We start from the raw sequence: 17,673 nt of genomic DNA on the forward strand, positions 1-17,673 counted from the left end.
AATGAAAAAGGGGACTTCACAATCCGCAAACTCTGTTTAGTCAAAATATTGTAAACAAGCACTGAATTACAAACGGATTGGGAAGATTTGAATACAAATTGGGACAATTTGAATTTAAATTGTGTTAACACAGAATAGACACAAACATTCTTTCAAATCGTTTATCTTTTGCCCTCGTACTAATCTTTCCACCCGACTTTGCAGAAAGTAATAAAATAAATCGGCGGCCACATCGCAGTCCGAATGTCTGGTTCTGTTCCCGTGCCAAACGAAAACCGAACCAAACAGCGAGAAGCGGAGCAAACGCTTCGAAGATGTTACCGGTATCGCGTCGGAACGGAACACTATAGAATTGCGCCGGGTGAACGATAAAAAAAGCAGAAGCGAAGCTTTCGCGAACAAGAGCTTGTTTGAATAATAAATAGGGTCAGTATTCGAAAGACGAAATTGACAAGTAAATAAATGATGTGAATTGAGTCGGTTTTTTCTCAGGGGAGTTTTTTGGTAAACTGTTTGTGAAGAAAAATGGATATAATTGTGCTTATTCTACTAGGAATTAGCTGTGAGTACCTATATGTATATTTTTTAATCCTTTTTGATAATTATTATAAATTTGATTTTTTTTGTTTATCATCATTAATATACATCTGTTATCATTTACATAAATATTGAAAAAACAGGAAGTGTTAGTTCATTAAATCCAAATACCATCGATTTATTAATTGCAAGTGTTACTAAACTACCAAACCAAACCAAACCTTTTCAAATAAGAGGTAGTCTGCTGGTATTGATTTTGATTGATTAAAAACAAAATTCACAAGAAGATGTTGGGAAGACTGGGGGTTTTGTTAAGTTTATGCGGGGAAATTTTTGGTAAACTACTCTATAATATATATCTATAGATTGGGTAAGATGGCTATACCGGGTGCGTCTCAAAAGTGGCCCACCCGTATAACTATGTAAATATATGTCAAAAGTTGACATATGATATGTCATTCTATTGAGAGTGTCATTTTCTATCGAATAAAGTAAAAAAATACCGAGGGTGCCATTTAAAAATCAAAAGTTGTAATAATTTCCGGTGAAACAGGAAGTAACCGAAAACAATTGAATACGTCAATCAATCCTAATTTATGTCATATACTAATATACTAAATCTCGTTTTTTTATCTGAAAAAATAAAAAAGTTATAGGGGGTGAGCCACTTTTGACACACACCCGGTATAGGTAGTATGATAATATTGATAACAATCTTTTGGCTCTTGATTTAGTCCATGTTTACTGGACTTTATTATGTAACTCACAAAAAAAAACACTGACATCCGAATTTCACTTTACTGTGAACTTAGGAAATGTACAAACAGTTTATTTTAACCTGGAAAATCATAACCTAATCAAGTATCTGTTCACGTGTTTTTCCGCTGTACAGAGCTTTTGACTATCACCCCCTCTTAATCTTATCAAAATGATCGCCTGCTGCCTGTAGGGGTATTTGATAGATTTTAAGTTATTTAACATTGAGCTAGTTGTAAGGAAGTTTCCTACAAACTTTTACCCCTAATTACGACACATTACCTTCCAAATATGTGTTAATTTTTTCCTCCCAGTGTTTAATTACGTCATTTTGTTTAATTATGTAATTTTGTGCTAAATTTTATACTTCTAGGCAAGATATAAGAAATTTCATACAAATTTTCACCCTTAATATCGCATCCGAGGGTATGAATTTCCAAAAAAATTGCTTCTTATACTGTTCAATAACAGCACTTAAAAAACAGTTTTACAAAATGTTACACTTCTAGACCAGATAGTAACTTCCATATAAAGTAAAATAGTAGTAATTCAAATATCATAAATCCGAGCATAAATCATTCAAATTGGCACCCCTAATTTCACCCTTCTTAACCTCTTTTTAAATTTTTAAAAAATTGCTTTTTAGTGTAATATTCGCAATCGCAAATCGCTTCTTAGGATATTTCATACCTTATTTGTAATTTGTAATATTAATTAAATTGATTATTTTTTTCCATTTTTGGTCCATTCCATAAATGGTTATAAAGCAAAAAAATATTTCTTTCTTAGAAAGATGCAAATTATCAACTACCGAACATCTAATAATTTAATGTTTTAAATGTAATTCAACTATAGTCATCAATAATCCTTATTGAAGGTTATTGAATCTGTGTGCATTTGCCAATTGAACAACTTAATAGAACAATGAACCACATAACGAAAAGGTCAACTAATGTAATAGAATATTATCAGACCTATTGGAAGAGAAATTAGGGCTGTCACTTAAATTATAAATCCGATACTTTTAGGTATGTATTTTGTAGGGGAATTTATCAGTCCCTTTTCTATCTATATAAATATTAAAAAATTATCGTTTTGCAGTTAAGCTAAATATTAAAAAAAAATAATCCACTAAAATCTATACCATCTCTTTAAAACGTGAAATATCATACCATATAATATATTCGTATCTTGGGAGTATACGAATTATAAAATATTATTATTAAATATTATTAAAACTAAAACGACCTGAATGTAAATTTTTATCAATATCTGGTGAATTTTTCTCACGGTTCTATACGTTTGTTGAATAAAAATGAGATAACCTAACGAATAAATACCTGCGAATCATATAACCTACTTATTATAATAGTTAAGATACCTACAGTAATAAATTAGCAGTTTCCTTATTCTTTGTAAGCACAAATATTTAGATTTGTTTAAAAAAAACATTATTTATTTGCTTCAAAACTGACACTCTTCATTATAGTGAATACTGTATGTAATAATACACCCAATATTGAAGAGACTAAATTTTAAAAAATAATTGGGATATCATGGGAAAAAACGACGTCAAAGACGGCAGGGAAATGAAAATCGATGATAATTTTGGCGAGGTCAGTCTCTAGACGTTATTATTTGACCCGTACTCTTCTTTATTTTTTAATGGCCCTTACTGCCAATTGGTCTTAAGAAGGTTGTAATATATTTTTATTATTATTTTGATATTGGGTAAAAATGATTTTTAAATGGTGTAATTTAAAATTTAAGAATAAAAAAATTTTGGAAAAAGATTTATGTGTCTGGAAACGTTCTATCACTTTTTAAACCTTCTATAAGTAGGGTTAATTTTGACAAGTTTTATGTCAATTTTTAGTTAATGGCGTCTAGAGATTGACCTCGCCAAAATTATTATCGATAGCCATTCCCTAGCCGTCTTTGACGCCGTTTTTTTTTCGATCATGTGTTCGTTCACAACCTATGGGTCATGGATCACAACCCATGGATCATGGATCATGGGTTGGATCACAACCTAACCTATACCATATTTTTTTCAATTTTTAAGTTGCTTTTAAAGGAACTTCTGAAAAGAAAAAAAAATTATTATAATATATCCCTATACGGGTGCGTCTCAAAAGTGGCTCACCCCTATAACTTTTTTATTTTTTCAGTTAAAAAAACGAGATTTGGTAGTATATAACATAAATTAGGATTGATTGACGTGTTCAATTGTTTTTGGTCGCTTCCTGTTTCACCGGAAATGACAACTTTTTATTTTTAAATGGCACCCTAGGTATTTTTTTTACTTTATTCGATAGAAAATAACACTCTGAATAGAATGACATATTATATGTCAACTTTTGACATTTTCGCATATTGTTTATTTGAAATTATAACTTGCGGTTCGTAACGAAAATTTGACTCGAAATACCAAGTATGTGGTATCAAATTATTCGTAAAAAAATATTCTTTCCAAATATGCTAATGAGCCACCCTCGTCCCATTTGAAAAAATTGAGATATGATTAAAAATACGATTTGGGCATCTTTAAACCGGCCAGGACAAGACACTAAAAACATTAGACGATCAAATCTATTTTTCCAAAGCTCCTTGATTATGAATTAGTGTTATTAATATAGCCATGGCACTCTAGATTGAAATTTATAATACTATTTTTTATTAAGCGAGAATGTAAAAAGTTGACATATGATATATCAGTCTATTCAGAATATCATTTTCTATCGAATAAAGTAAAAAAAATACCGAGGGTGCCATTTAAAAATCAAAAGTTGTAGTCATTTCCGGTGAAACAGGAAGTGACCAAAAACAATTGAATACGTCAGTTAGTCCCAATTTATGTTATTAGTATATCACATACCAAATCTCGTTTTTTTTATCTGAAAAAATAAAAAATTTATAGGGGTGAGCCACTTTTGAAACGCACCCGGTATATCTTATAAATAATTAGTATCTGTGGATATCCGGAAAATGATAGATCTGCTAAAGGATTATGAAAAGTATAAATTGTTTTTTCTTCATTAAACGTATCTATCTTTGATAATATTGCTAATAAAATTTAATTTATTCCAATAGATGTATCACATACCTATCCGAAATATAGAATAAAATATTATCTATAAAATATGGATATTAAATGTCTCTATAAACAAATTAGGGTACCAAAACAATATTCTATTAACAGGTAATGTCACTAAGTGAAATATTGGAAATATATCATTACATGTATAATGTATTTAATATTTTTATTATTATTTTTTTATATAAGGCTGGATTATATTACGCAGAGATTAAGATATTTCATTTAGATTAGATGTTTCCAAAAATAAATCGAAGTCCCATGCAATAATGTCATTAAATTTTTATTCAATAAAATACGAGTAGGTAACAATATTATGGACGGACTAAAATGTTTAATCGCATTTATAAGTACAATACGTATGAAAATTATTAGGTACCTAGGTATTATATACATTTTACACAATATTTTTTAAATTATAAAAAATGCTTAATTTTTTATATTAATATCAATTTTATGCAACTCTCTTATTAATGTAAGTCGTATTTGTATATAGTTCTATTTTTTTTTATAGGATCATCATTTTTAGATTAATTATTAAAGCCTCCAATAGACGTTTGAAATATATTGTCATTTACACTAATTTTTTGCAACTGAAAATCTTTGCCTGTACCAATCTGTACTATCGTATAATCAGTAGTTTTCCGTTATTAAACCATTTAGACTATAAGAAAAAGTATTTGCAACATTGTAACTTGATTAAAGAGTTTAAACTTGGAATTTATCCAACTCTGCAGAGATATTTTTCAATCAATACGAAAACTAATACTTCTCGGATATCGATAATAAAAAGCTGCATTTGCAGATATAATATGTCGTCCTGTATGATACTGTACTGAAAAATAATATATTTAAGGTTCTAAAAATGCTCAAAGGCCCCAAAAGGGCAATAGCAAAATATCAATAGGTCTTATCAATATTTTAGCCAACCAAAAATATATAAAAAATATATTTTCCTTGGGTAAATACTCAACCCTATTCCAGACAGAATCTTCACCATTCTACAATGTGCGAGAGAAAACAATAGAAGAGCTTCTTCAGGTAAGCTCATCAGTATATGCTTAGACAGTCAGGCGGCAGTGGGGCGCTTATGAGCCCAAAGGTACCGTCGAAACTCGTCTGGGAATGCCTAGGTGAACTGGGAGCTCTGGCACGAAGGAACAGAATTAAATTATTCTGGGTGCCGGGCCACAGCGCCATCCAAGGCAACGAAAAAGCGGATGACCTAGCTAGACAAGTATCATCGGCATCCTATCTTGGTCCAGAGCAAAGGTCCAGAGCCAGTATTGGGAATACCCAAACGTATGGTCCGTAGTGCACTAAAACTCAGGATCAGGGAAAAGCAGAATGTCCACTGGAGAAGGACCTAGCTCTAAAACCGCAAAAGAATTGCTAATGCTTAGCAGGAATAAAGTGCGGATTACAAGAGGCCTCTTGACAGGACACATGGTTGTCAAGTGTTATCTAAACAAGCTCAACCTGTATCAAGGAAATCTTTGCTGCAGACTCTGCGATGAAGATCTTGAAACAGCGGATCACATAATATGTCACTGCGAGGCTCTGGATCGCAAGCGACACTTTTTATAATTGGGGTAGCTAGGCTAAAACCGGAAGAACTATGCTCCTATCCTATCAAGAACCTGCATAAGTTACTGCAGGGCACAAGGATGGGAGAATGGGTGCAGATATAGAATGGGGACAAACACAATAGGTCTTACAGGTCGCAGTGTTTCCGGCAGAAGATGGTCGATTGTTATTGAAAAAAAATATAGGAAATACTGAGATATAGATAAATGTCATACCTATAGGCTGTCCAAGGAGAAGTATGGGAGAAGTTTCTTGACAGTTACAAGTTTTAGTTTTTGTTGTCAGTTCCCGATAGATGAGCGAAGAAGCGACGTTAGTCGATGCGAGTGGATAGACGGGTGACCATCTGGGAACTCTGTCGTGCTGTTATTCCATGACAAGAGTGTAAAATCTATTGACACATACTGCTCACGCCGCCGTCGGTTTAAGGTCGGATGAGATCAAATAAGCACCGACTAGACACTTTTCTAGTGACGCCTAGTCGATAGGTCATTGCCAACGATATAACCAACGATCGCGGTTCGGATTCCACATAAACAAAGTAGACCCAGATTAGCCTTAGCCGCGAAGATGAGACCGTAACTTAAAATACTTTAACTTTAGTTAATAATAAATTTTAACCAAGATTGTGATATTTGAGCTAAAATATTTTGATTTTTGGCTAGTAACTTATTTTTACCATATGCCACTCTAGAGTATTCATAATATTTTTGTTTGCTTACCAGTTAAAAGGCAAATGTCAAAGTATGCATACATTTTTATAGCTATGTTTATTACCGCTTCAAATTAAACCATTAAATTTCTCGTTTGGGGACTAACAATGACATATTCGTGGTTTCTTATTCACATAATTTGTCATACGAAAAATGTAAAAACATCGAGTATTAAACCAAAATAAGTGTACGTGTTTTTATCGTAAATACATTTTCAATAGATTTCTTTGATTTTATAATTAAACTCAAAGTTTGTATAATGGAAATAATAATTAGTTTTGGAATAATTTGATGTCTTATGGTTATGAATTCATACAATTACAATATTAAAGTATAAAAGCGAGATAATTATAAAGTAAAAAAATAAAAATATATAAATAAGTATAAAATTGACTGATTAAACAATTTTTCATCTACCATGACAGACAGCAACTATGACTTTGAAATATATTGTCTTATTGGAGATATGTTTTAATTATTTTATAATTGTATTAATAGTATTAGTTACAAATACAATATGTTCGAAAAAAAATGGCGTCAGCGATGGCTACGACAAGAAGATCGCTTTCTTTTATACGTTAAATTATATGGGGAATGTCATCGCAACTAAAATTTTGTCGCCTACCCAGTCACACGGGTCACGAGTCGCCACTGTAGTGAATTTATCTTCTGGTCCTAAATTTTTGGTCCCGAATCAAATGAAATAGATAAAGGCAGTTACCTAGTCTAATTAAATAATTTATAAGTTTATAAACGACAATCTTATAATAATAACTATTAATGATATAATAGCTTAATTAAACACATAATTAATTAACTGATCCATTTGCACATTGAACTTAATACAATTTATATACATTTCTTTAACAACATTATCATTACAGATATAAATACGAGTATAAAAATAAACAGTTTATTGAAAAAGCCATAAAAACGCTTAATTACCCCAGTTTAGTAACAAATAATTAGCTATAATTAATAGCTTATCTGACCTACTGATAAATTGTTTTGAATATTTATTTCTGTCATTTTTACCAATACAACTACGTGGTAGCCTACTGAATTTTACTATGTTTGTTTAATTAATTTTTTCTTACGACATGACATAATAAATACCTTTAGTAACATAGCAGCTCTTTAAAGATTCAAATTTGCATAGTAATTGTACGTGAAAATCTATGCATATTACGACATCGCATCGTTATTGATCAGACTCACTATTTTAAGAAAATGGACAAATAAAAATATGATTTACATATATTATATACATATATAGGTGTGTTTTGTCCATAGGGGAGATCAGATTCAAGAAGAACTAATAAACCTATTGAAAATCTACTCTCACATATTTAGTTATACTTTCACACTGATTGAAATTCCATAGCATAAGCAACTCGTTTTATCTTCCATTATCAACTTAGAAAACTACAGTTTTTGTTTTCAGGACTTTTCCGTTTTGTATCCTGCTTAGCAACACTATCTGTCTTGGATATCTGTTTCTATGTCTGAGCCATGTCAGATTGACCACTCTCACTATCCTTTGGAGAATCGTTTTGTCAGATTTAGAATGCTACTCCTTCTCAGTCTTGAGTAAATGGTACTTCCAGAATCGGTTAGTTTGGTAGCCAGTTTTGTTGGTACTTTAGGCGTCGAGCAGCTTTTCCTTTCACAGTGTTGAGCATCAGATAGAGCCGAATATACTTGTTGTGGATGCATTTTGGAATGTTGTACATAGATATAATGGTTTTAGAACGAAACCTTCCCAGGATGTTTACGTTGCTATTACTTGAAGTGCCCAGAGGTCTATTCCGCATGTCCAAACTGGCGTTAGAATCGTTTTGTACACTGTTATTTTACTTTCGTTTGTTATCTTATAATTTTTACCAAACAACCAATACATGGATCGGAGCTTGGCGTCCAAGGCTTTTTTTTTGACCCAGATATGTTTTTGCCAGGTCAGCCTCCTATCCAGCCAGATGCATTTGAGAACTTTAATAAGTAAGTCCAAATGGATTCTACTAGGGAAATCGTTTGATGGTTTGACATTTATGATTTTTAGACAGTCTTAGCGAGATTTCAGTCGTCTCGGAGGAATCTCTTTCAGCTGCATAAAATTGGTGCTTGTTATTGAACGACTCAGAAGTTTTCAACTAAAGTTTTCGAATTTATTTCAGTTCCCTTTGACGTATCGCGGGGGTGTCAAAACCTGCTACCTTGTACAATCTGTCTAGCTGTGTTGCCTTCATGCAGCCAGTAGTTATGCTGTACGTTTCATACAAAGCCACATCACCTGACTTAGCATGGGCATTGAACGACTCAGAAGTTTTCAACTAAAGTTTTCGAATTTATTTCAGTTCCCTTTGACGTATCGCGGGGGTGTCAAAACCTGCTACCTTGTACAATCTGTCTAGCTGTGTTGCCTTCATGCAGCCAGTAGTTATGCTGTACGTTTCATACAAAGCCACATCACCTGACTTAGCATGGGCAGATCTGCACAAAATGGGACAAGAATATTCACGAGCTAAGAAACATAAGATTTGTGCTGCTGTCCGATCTATTAAACACAAACCCCTAAGTATTTCGTATGGTCCTCGTGTCGCAACATGTTATGTTATTAAAATGCCAAATGAAATGGCCAAATAATGCTATTCATTAGTCCCTTTCTGCGACGTTGCAAAAGCAGTTAGAAGAATGACCAGAAAACAAAGGGGGCCAACAAATTTCCAGAATGGTAGAAACATAATAATATGCAGGATGCAAGAAAACCGCCTACCGAAATCTCTTCTTTACAGTGAACTTGTAGACGGTAAGAGGAAACTGACAACTCAAAAGGTACAAGGATATCTTTCATATAAACTTACAGGTTCAAGGAAAAAAGAAAAAAAAAAGAAAAAAGAAGAAAGGAGGAAGCAATGCACAATTATTGAACAATTGTGGAAGAGAGATAACATCACGTATCGGGCTTTTCAGTAGCAGAGATGTTCATGAAGGAAAGCGCCTTGCGTAACCATCTTCTGGTCCATGTCAAATACTCGTCAGCGAGCAATGGCAGTAGGTATGTAAGTAGAATGGAGGGAAAATGACCAGGGCCAGGGGCAAGTGAAAAAATTTAGACAGTTCATACCAAATATACTTTTAGTCACGTGATTAAGCTTGATCTTGGGCACAGCGTTGCCTACTTTCATATATTTTCTTTTAATCAAAATATTTTAGGGAACAAAAATATATATTTATAATAATTATAATATAATATACTAGCGTGTACCCGCGACTTTGTTCGCGTCGAATTAATCATTTATAATAGAGATGATAAAGCAAAGCAAGAATTTCCATTAAAAAGCTAGATAAAATTTTCTCACATTTATGTCAGCATGAGAAAAAACAATAAGGCGATATTATTATATAACTTGGTAATATTTGAGGGATATTATCTCTTTGGAATTTGACTTTCGAAAAATCCATTTGCCAAAAATAAGCTTTTTACGTGAAGCAGTTTAAGCAGAATCGTGGTTAATCAATTACCCAACTTTTTGGAACACCCTATATGATTTTTTAAAAACTTTCAAAATATGTAAAAAAACAAAATAAATTATGTGTGTCCAAACGTTTTCCCGAAAGACTAACCTTTTTTTAAATAACAAATATTGTAATATTTGAGAGGCGTTTTCACCCTCTTGGAATTTGAGATTCGAGAAACCCCTCTTTATCGAACCTCTACACCCCACAATCAATCCGTTTGCCACAAATCAGCTTTAAACGTCAAGCAGTTTAATCGTGATTACTCAATGGTCAACCGAATCGTGATTACTCAATGGTCATATTTTATGAAACACCCTGTATAAATTTTAGATTTTTCCGAAAAACTCACCGGTTTTTAAATAAAAATTATTCTAATATTTGAAGGGTGGTTTCACCCCCTTAGAATTCGAGTTTCCAAAAATCCCTTCTTATCGAACCTCTACACCCTAAAGTCAATCCGTTTTCCAAAAATCAGCTTTTTACGTCAAGCGCTTTAAGCAGGATCGTGATTAAACAATGACCAGATTTTTCGAAACACCCTCTATACATTTTTAAAAAATCTTAAAATATGTAAAAAAAATAAAATATACGTGTTTAAGCGTTTTTTCGGAAACTCGACCGTTTTTTAAATAAAAAATATTGTAATATTTGAGGGGTGGTTTCACCTTCTTAGAACTGGAATTTCGAAAAATCCCTTCTTATCGAACCTCTACACCCTAGAATCAACCTGTATGCCAAAATTGAGCTTCTTACGTTGAGTGGTTTGAGCAGGATCGTGATTAATCAGTATATCAGTCACTTAAGGATTTTATATATTAGTAGATATAAATAAATTAATATATTTATAATTAATTATAAATATATAAACAGCTTTTATTTACATCAACAAAACTAACCTTCTTAACAGCACTAAAGGGACATAAAGGGTCATTACTACCGCTTTCCCGTTCAAGATATTCTAATAAAGTTGCGGTCAGTTTTTTACGGCTATTAAACTATCTTGTACACGACTTCGCTCTAAAAGAGGTTCTAAAAAGAACAATGTTCTACTACAAGGTCTGCTAGTAAACATTTTCGAGCTTAAAATATCACAACACTATTTACTTAAACCAAAAACTCACATTTTTATTATTTTCATTACACATACAGCAGAGCTACCACCTGAATCCCCAGCGCGAAATTTAAATTCCAGTTAGTCAGTACGGCGCGGCGTGTCAGTTATTCCAGTTAGTAAGTACGGCGGTTTGGTTTGGTTTGGTTTGGTACCACCAAACCCAATTTGGTACCCGAATATGACCATAGTTGGCAACAATGAATTTTAAAATCGCGCCCTCGATTACGTAACTAAAAGTTTAATTGATATGAAATATTGTAGAACAGTGGCCAAATTTATGGTAGACCTGACAAACAAATACCAGACACTGTCAAAACTGTAGTAGGTTTACTAACAGAGCATTGCAAGCTCATTAGCTGATGGGATTGACAGACGAATAAGCCATGTGGAGATTTTGTCGATCAGAAGAAGAATCGACAGAACACATTTTATGTCAACAATAGTAAAGCCATTGACAAAGAGCTATATTGACGGTTCGGTGTTCAAGATATTAGACTTTTTGAAAAGAATAGGACTGGAGAATGTAACCTAGAGATGAAAAGGGGGCCACAATAGAATTGAAAAAATCGCAGTGAAACAAGCCGATAGTCTCTTCAAAAATCTAATTTAATATACATTTTTATTTCAAGAATAAGGCGAGTTTACTCCTACATTTTTCAGTTTTAAATCAAAATTAAATAAAATATATACCCACAAATTTATCTGACTTCCCCTCTGTTTACGTTATGAATCAAACGATTAAATAGGAAAATAATCCTTTGGAATTTATATTAATTGAATAATTCATTTATTAATACTTTAAACGGTGTAGTGCCAGATTGAGCCGCGTTTGAGGTACATTCGGTTAAGCCAATTTATGTTTTTAAGTAGCAAATAAAATTTTACTCGGTATTTCTTACCTTATTTAGGGTTTGTTCTATTAATATTTGGCATAATCTGGTTTATTTACATACATTAGATTATTTTACGTATAATTTAAAATAAAGAAATATATATATATAATATATATATATATATATAGCATATATATATATATATATATATATATATATATATATATATATATATATATATATATATATATATATATATATATATATATATATATATATATATATTTAGCCGACCGTGCCAATAGGTATGGTATAGGCTATTAATATTTAGCCGACCGTGCCAATAGGTATGGTATAGGCTATTAAGATTGGAAAAAAAGTTTTTTTAATTTCACTCAAAATGAGTTATTTGGGTCAAAAATGACCTAAATACAAAATATTTTCATGGTGTCTGTCTGTCCGTCTGTCCGTCTGTAGCACGATAACTCAAAAATCGATAAACCGATTTTAACCAAATTTGGCACAAAAAGACTGTGGCACCCGAGAATCTGGCCATTATTTTAAAAAAAATCGTCACTCCAAAATTACAGTAGCTAACGAAACGCGGTTTTCTAAATAAAGATTAGGAATAATATTTGCAACAAAATTTGTAATAACATCAAAATCAGTCAAAGTCGCAGTTTTTGATATATTCCGTGATTCCGTAGCCCGTTTTTGAGAAAATCCGTGTGAAGAACTCCAAACTCCCATCGGACGCGACCCCAGGTGGCGGATAGGGAAAATAACCGTGGACCAAAATTGGAAGAATTCCTTTATTTTGAAACAAAAAGAACTGCCTACCAACTTTTTATTAACATATTTTAGTATGGGCGACTATACGTTCCTCCTGGCCAATTTCATGTCCCAGGACTACAATTTAACTTGAAAGTTGATTCATTTTTGATGATGATGATGAAGATATTGAAATCTTGTTAAAATTATAACCAAGCACATGTACAGTACGTCTGTCCGTTCTGTAGCTACGGGGTATCCGTGAGAGGGGAAACGATATTCTCTTGATGTTTTTCGTAAAAAATTAGACGACGCGTACCATCAATAAAAATTCGACAAATTTGCAAGTAGCCAATAAAATGAGTGGGCGGAGCGATTTGCGGTGACGTACTGGTTAAGTCGACGTATAAAATATATTGCTGTTTATTTAAATGTTTTTTGTCCGCATTCCTTTCATAGACACAGATCCAGCAGATATACTGTATATGACAGTTTTATACAAACTGGATGATTCAAATAATAGAAATTTATAAAGTTCATTAAATGACGTTGTTGATAAAAAAAATTCAAACAAAAGGTTTTTAATCGCATGATACTTTGTTAATAAATAAATTATATTTTTCTAATGGTTTATTCAGTCCTCTGATTATGACATCGATATTAATACAGATGGTAGTGAACATAGATATTTTTAACTATTTAGAATTTGTGGTCTGTATTCCAAGTATTGTCAATATCATTAAAATTTTTAGTACAGACGTTTTTGTCACGTATTCTCGGAAAGAATTAAGAGCGTGAAAGTAATAAAAAATACAATGTTATGAGAAAATGTCATAAATGTCATTTAAACCTACTAAATAACTACTTAAAGTAATTGTATTATATCTTTGTAGTTTTGTTATATCTACATCTCTTCATTTAATATATCTACACAGATTACGAGATTTTATAGTTTTATGAATGCTAATTGGTGATATAAAGTTTTTTATTGCTCCACATTCTTATGAAATATTTTGTAGTAAGGAAAACAATATGCAATTCTCTGTTTAAAATGATTTTTTTTCAATATTCAATGTAATTAAATAACAAATACTATGTAGTATACAGGGTGACAATTTGAAAACGAACAGTATTTAATACTGCCTCTACCGATGATAGTATGAAAATTTGGCAAAACACGATAACATTTGTTTTCGTGTTACTTTCAACCCCTTGACCCCCAGGGCACCTACTCCTAAAAATTTAAATAGCAACCCCTATTTCTTTTACCATTTTTGTGTTTCTTATAGAGTTCTACACAAACTGCATTATTTTTTTGAGAATTTTATAAGGAACACAAAAATGGTAAAAGACATAGTGGTTGCCGTTTAAAATTTTAGAGGTAGGTGCCCTGGGGGCTAAAGGGTTGAAAGTTAACACGACAACAAATGCCTCAAAAATTGTCCCCCTTGATATGTAAATTGACGTATTTCGCAAAATTTTCATACTGTCATCGGTAGAGGTAATATTAAATACTGTTCGTTTTCAAATTGTCACCCTGTATATTCCCTATAAATACTATGTTAACTGTAGAACACTAAAATTATAACTAAAAGTTAGAAAGTCTGAATTTAAAGTTTATGGAACAAGTATTTCAATAGCAAATAGGTATTATATTTTAATATTATTGTTACAATTAAATTTTTTGAACGATTATCCTCAAAGATACCCAGTGAGCAAAGTTTTGTCACATTTAGGGAACATTAGGGAACAGTTACGTATCTGCGTTTTATTGCTTCATATTAGGTAAAAGATGGACCTGGTAACGTAACAACGGCGTCGCGTCGCCTAGAACACATTTCCTTTAAAGGAATAAAATGCTTACTGGGTAATCTCTAAAGTATTGATACGTCACTTTTGAAATTTTCTTTACAAAACTTGTTGAGACCATTCGTGGTAGTTTCTCAAATATATTTGCAACCCATTAAATTCAATATTTTTTTCTACATAAGATTCTTTATGGTAATTTCCAAATACACATTTTTTATATTAAATGTATTCTGAAGAGAAATGAAAGATAATTGTAGACAAAAGTCAGAGCAGCTTTGCGATATACGAGTATAATTTTCTATTTATATAGCTCTTTACTGCTTAAATATGATGTCAACAAAATAGTAAACCCAAGAAAATCTAGAGCAGAACTGAAATTCATACCTAAGTTTACTATATGCAGTGAGTCTTAAATAAGTGCGAATATTTTTAATGGTAGTATATGTTTTAAGGGTAGTATAATAAGGTTTTTTCGTGTTTTCTGTTTTAATTTTGATTTTTTTCAATATTTGGTATAAAACATAATATCTTATTAATATGACAACATAAATAGCAGATTGAATTTACAAGAAACAAATCCCATAGAAGACTTAGTGGTTATCAAAATTTAAGCAAAAAATTCATTTTTTTAAAATTTCATTCTTTTATAGAGAACTACCAGCCCTGAAAATATTTACACTTATGTAAGACTCACCCCAGACGCGGATATTGTCAGCAGGATCAGGAAGGCGCAGCGAGCCTTTGGCCAACTAAAATCAGTTTGGACCTCCCGTCAACTCTCCGTGCAAACAAAATTAAGAATATTCAATTCCAACATCATACCAGTTTTATTATATGGCTGCGAAACATGGGGAGTGACAAAAATATCTATCAACCGCCCACAGGTGTTTCTCAATCGCTGCTTGCGGAAAATACTCAACATTTTTTGCCCAGACACTATACGTAACACAGACCTGCTTCATGTTACAAACTAACAAGAAGTAGGCATTGAAATCCGCAAAAGAAAACGGGGTTGCATAGGTCACACCTTGTGGAAACCTGATTGTAATATAGCGAGATCAGCCCCAGGAAAAAGAAAGCAGGGACGACCTGCTCAAACATGGAGACGTTCCATACTGGATGAGCTTTTAAAAAAAAGTAGGGTCAACATGGAAGGAAGCAAAAATAACTGCCAAAAATAAAACCCGATGGAGAGCTTTCACTGAAGCCCTATGCTTCGCGTAGGAGATATAGGATCCTATAAGACTCACCCTGTAGGTATGCCTACAAATAAACTTGTAGAACACATATCAAATTTGTGTCTAAAATATACCGTATGATCGAAAAAAAAACGGCGTCCAGTTGGCTTGGAAATGACGATCGATGACATTTCCCATATTATTTTACATATAAAATGACAGCGATCTTCATTTCATAGCCATCGCTGACGCCGTTTTTATTCGATCATACGGTATTAGGTGTCCCAGCATTTGTAAATACTACTAAAGATTTAAGATCGGACTTTTAATGTTTACCTCATTAGAATCTATCATAGATAAATGAAACAAGTTTAGATTGGAAAGTGTCCATAAGGACAATGTAAAAACTATTTGGCGCTATTCTTGCAACGGTCACGACCCAAAGCTTTTGAAAATTTCGGAGCGGTTCGGCTTTTTCCGGAATTATATCGCCAAATATTAATAAGTGTTGCATATAAGAAACTTTATTTTACATAAGGACATGTGTGTGAAATACCTATGAAACTTTGGAAACCGACGTTATGATCCACGATGGTTTTTGCAGTTCACAGTTTACAGCACAGGTTTTTAAGTTTTTAATACCACTTTTTCATAATTATCACGGGTTTGAGTAAATAAAACTTAAATTAAACTCACAATATAGCAATAATTATTTTAAAAACATTTTCAATTAAAGCGGTTTAGATTTTGAAAGATTTATAATTGTTGAAGATTCTGACTTTGACACGAGATATGGACAAGAGAAAATTATTTCTGTTTTTGTTTGCGGTTGTTCATAGCAACCGCAATAGCAGCGCCAGATCGCGTACAACGCAACGGTCGCGACCCAAAACATTTCACTACCCAAAATTTTGACGGGCATTCCAGTCTAAATTTATTTCCGTTAACTATGGAATGTATCTACAACTATAGCACAGTCAATGTCAACCAATGTTGACATTTGTCTGGGTTTGCCTCGGGTTTTGTCACCTGTCACCTGTTCAGTTTTAATTTAAAAATAAATGCAGTTTTTCTTAAATTTGTTAAAAAGAGCTTATCCAAAATTGTTCAAATTTGGAATGTGTATTTAACAGGGGAGCCAATATTTGGATACTTCAAAATTTGCATTGTATATTTCCTGTTTCCAACACCGATGCACCACCCGGTATATATTAATCTTATATTAATAATAATAATTAATATATAATTATATTAATCTTTAGTGAAACAAAACTTGTAGATACGTTAAGGTGACGGCCATAAAATGTTTCTTTATTTTAATACAAAATTTGTTTAAGAAATATAATAACAATAGACGTGTTTTCTGCTTTTCCAAATTTTTAATTTTTAACAAATAAAGTCAAAGTGACTAAAACATATTTATCTTATACCTAAATTTCTGACAATCAAAAGAAACCTTGAACGTCTTTTAAGATTTAAATTGATATGATCGTGGTAGTAGTAAACGGTTTAACACAGGAGAAATTTTTGAGGAAAGATAAAAATTAAGAGATAGGAGTATACGAAGAAATTTGATGAATTGCTTCCTTTTTAGGTAAACCCCGTCTGGAAGTTTATAAGAAAATTGTTCTTTTATGAGGCCGTTGAGACTTTTTCGAAATTTTAAATCGCAGAACTTGTTAAGTCAATTAGGATGTCCTGCTTTAAAGTTTCATAAATAATGTTAGAAATAAATTACAAACTTATGTGGGCCTATTTT

At 32.2% G+C, this 17,673-nt stretch overlaps 1 protein-coding gene across 2 annotated transcripts in view; it reads left to right on the forward strand.

Annotated features, from left to right (window-relative positions):
* The first annotated feature begins 254 nt into the window (after nucleotides 1-254).
* Nucleotides 255-17,673, forward strand: part of LOC115883300 — a 51,416-nt gene continuing 33,997 nt past the window's right edge. For both annotated transcript variants that reach the window (XM_030901640.1, XM_030901641.1), the window contains exon 1: nucleotides 255-562. In XM_030901640.1, coding sequence (XP_030757500.1) covers nucleotides 526-562 — 37 coding nt within the window. In that variant the 5' untranslated portion in view covers nucleotides 255-525. The remainder of the gene's footprint in view (nucleotides 563-17,673) is intronic.

This window comes from Sitophilus oryzae, unplaced genomic scaffold (assembly GCF_002938485.1).
Source record: "Sitophilus oryzae breed Bouriz unplaced genomic scaffold, Soryzae_2.0 scaffold_1869_pilon_pilon, whole genome shotgun sequence".
Classification (NCBI taxonomy): domain Eukaryota; kingdom Metazoa; phylum Arthropoda; class Insecta; order Coleoptera; family Curculionidae; genus Sitophilus; species Sitophilus oryzae.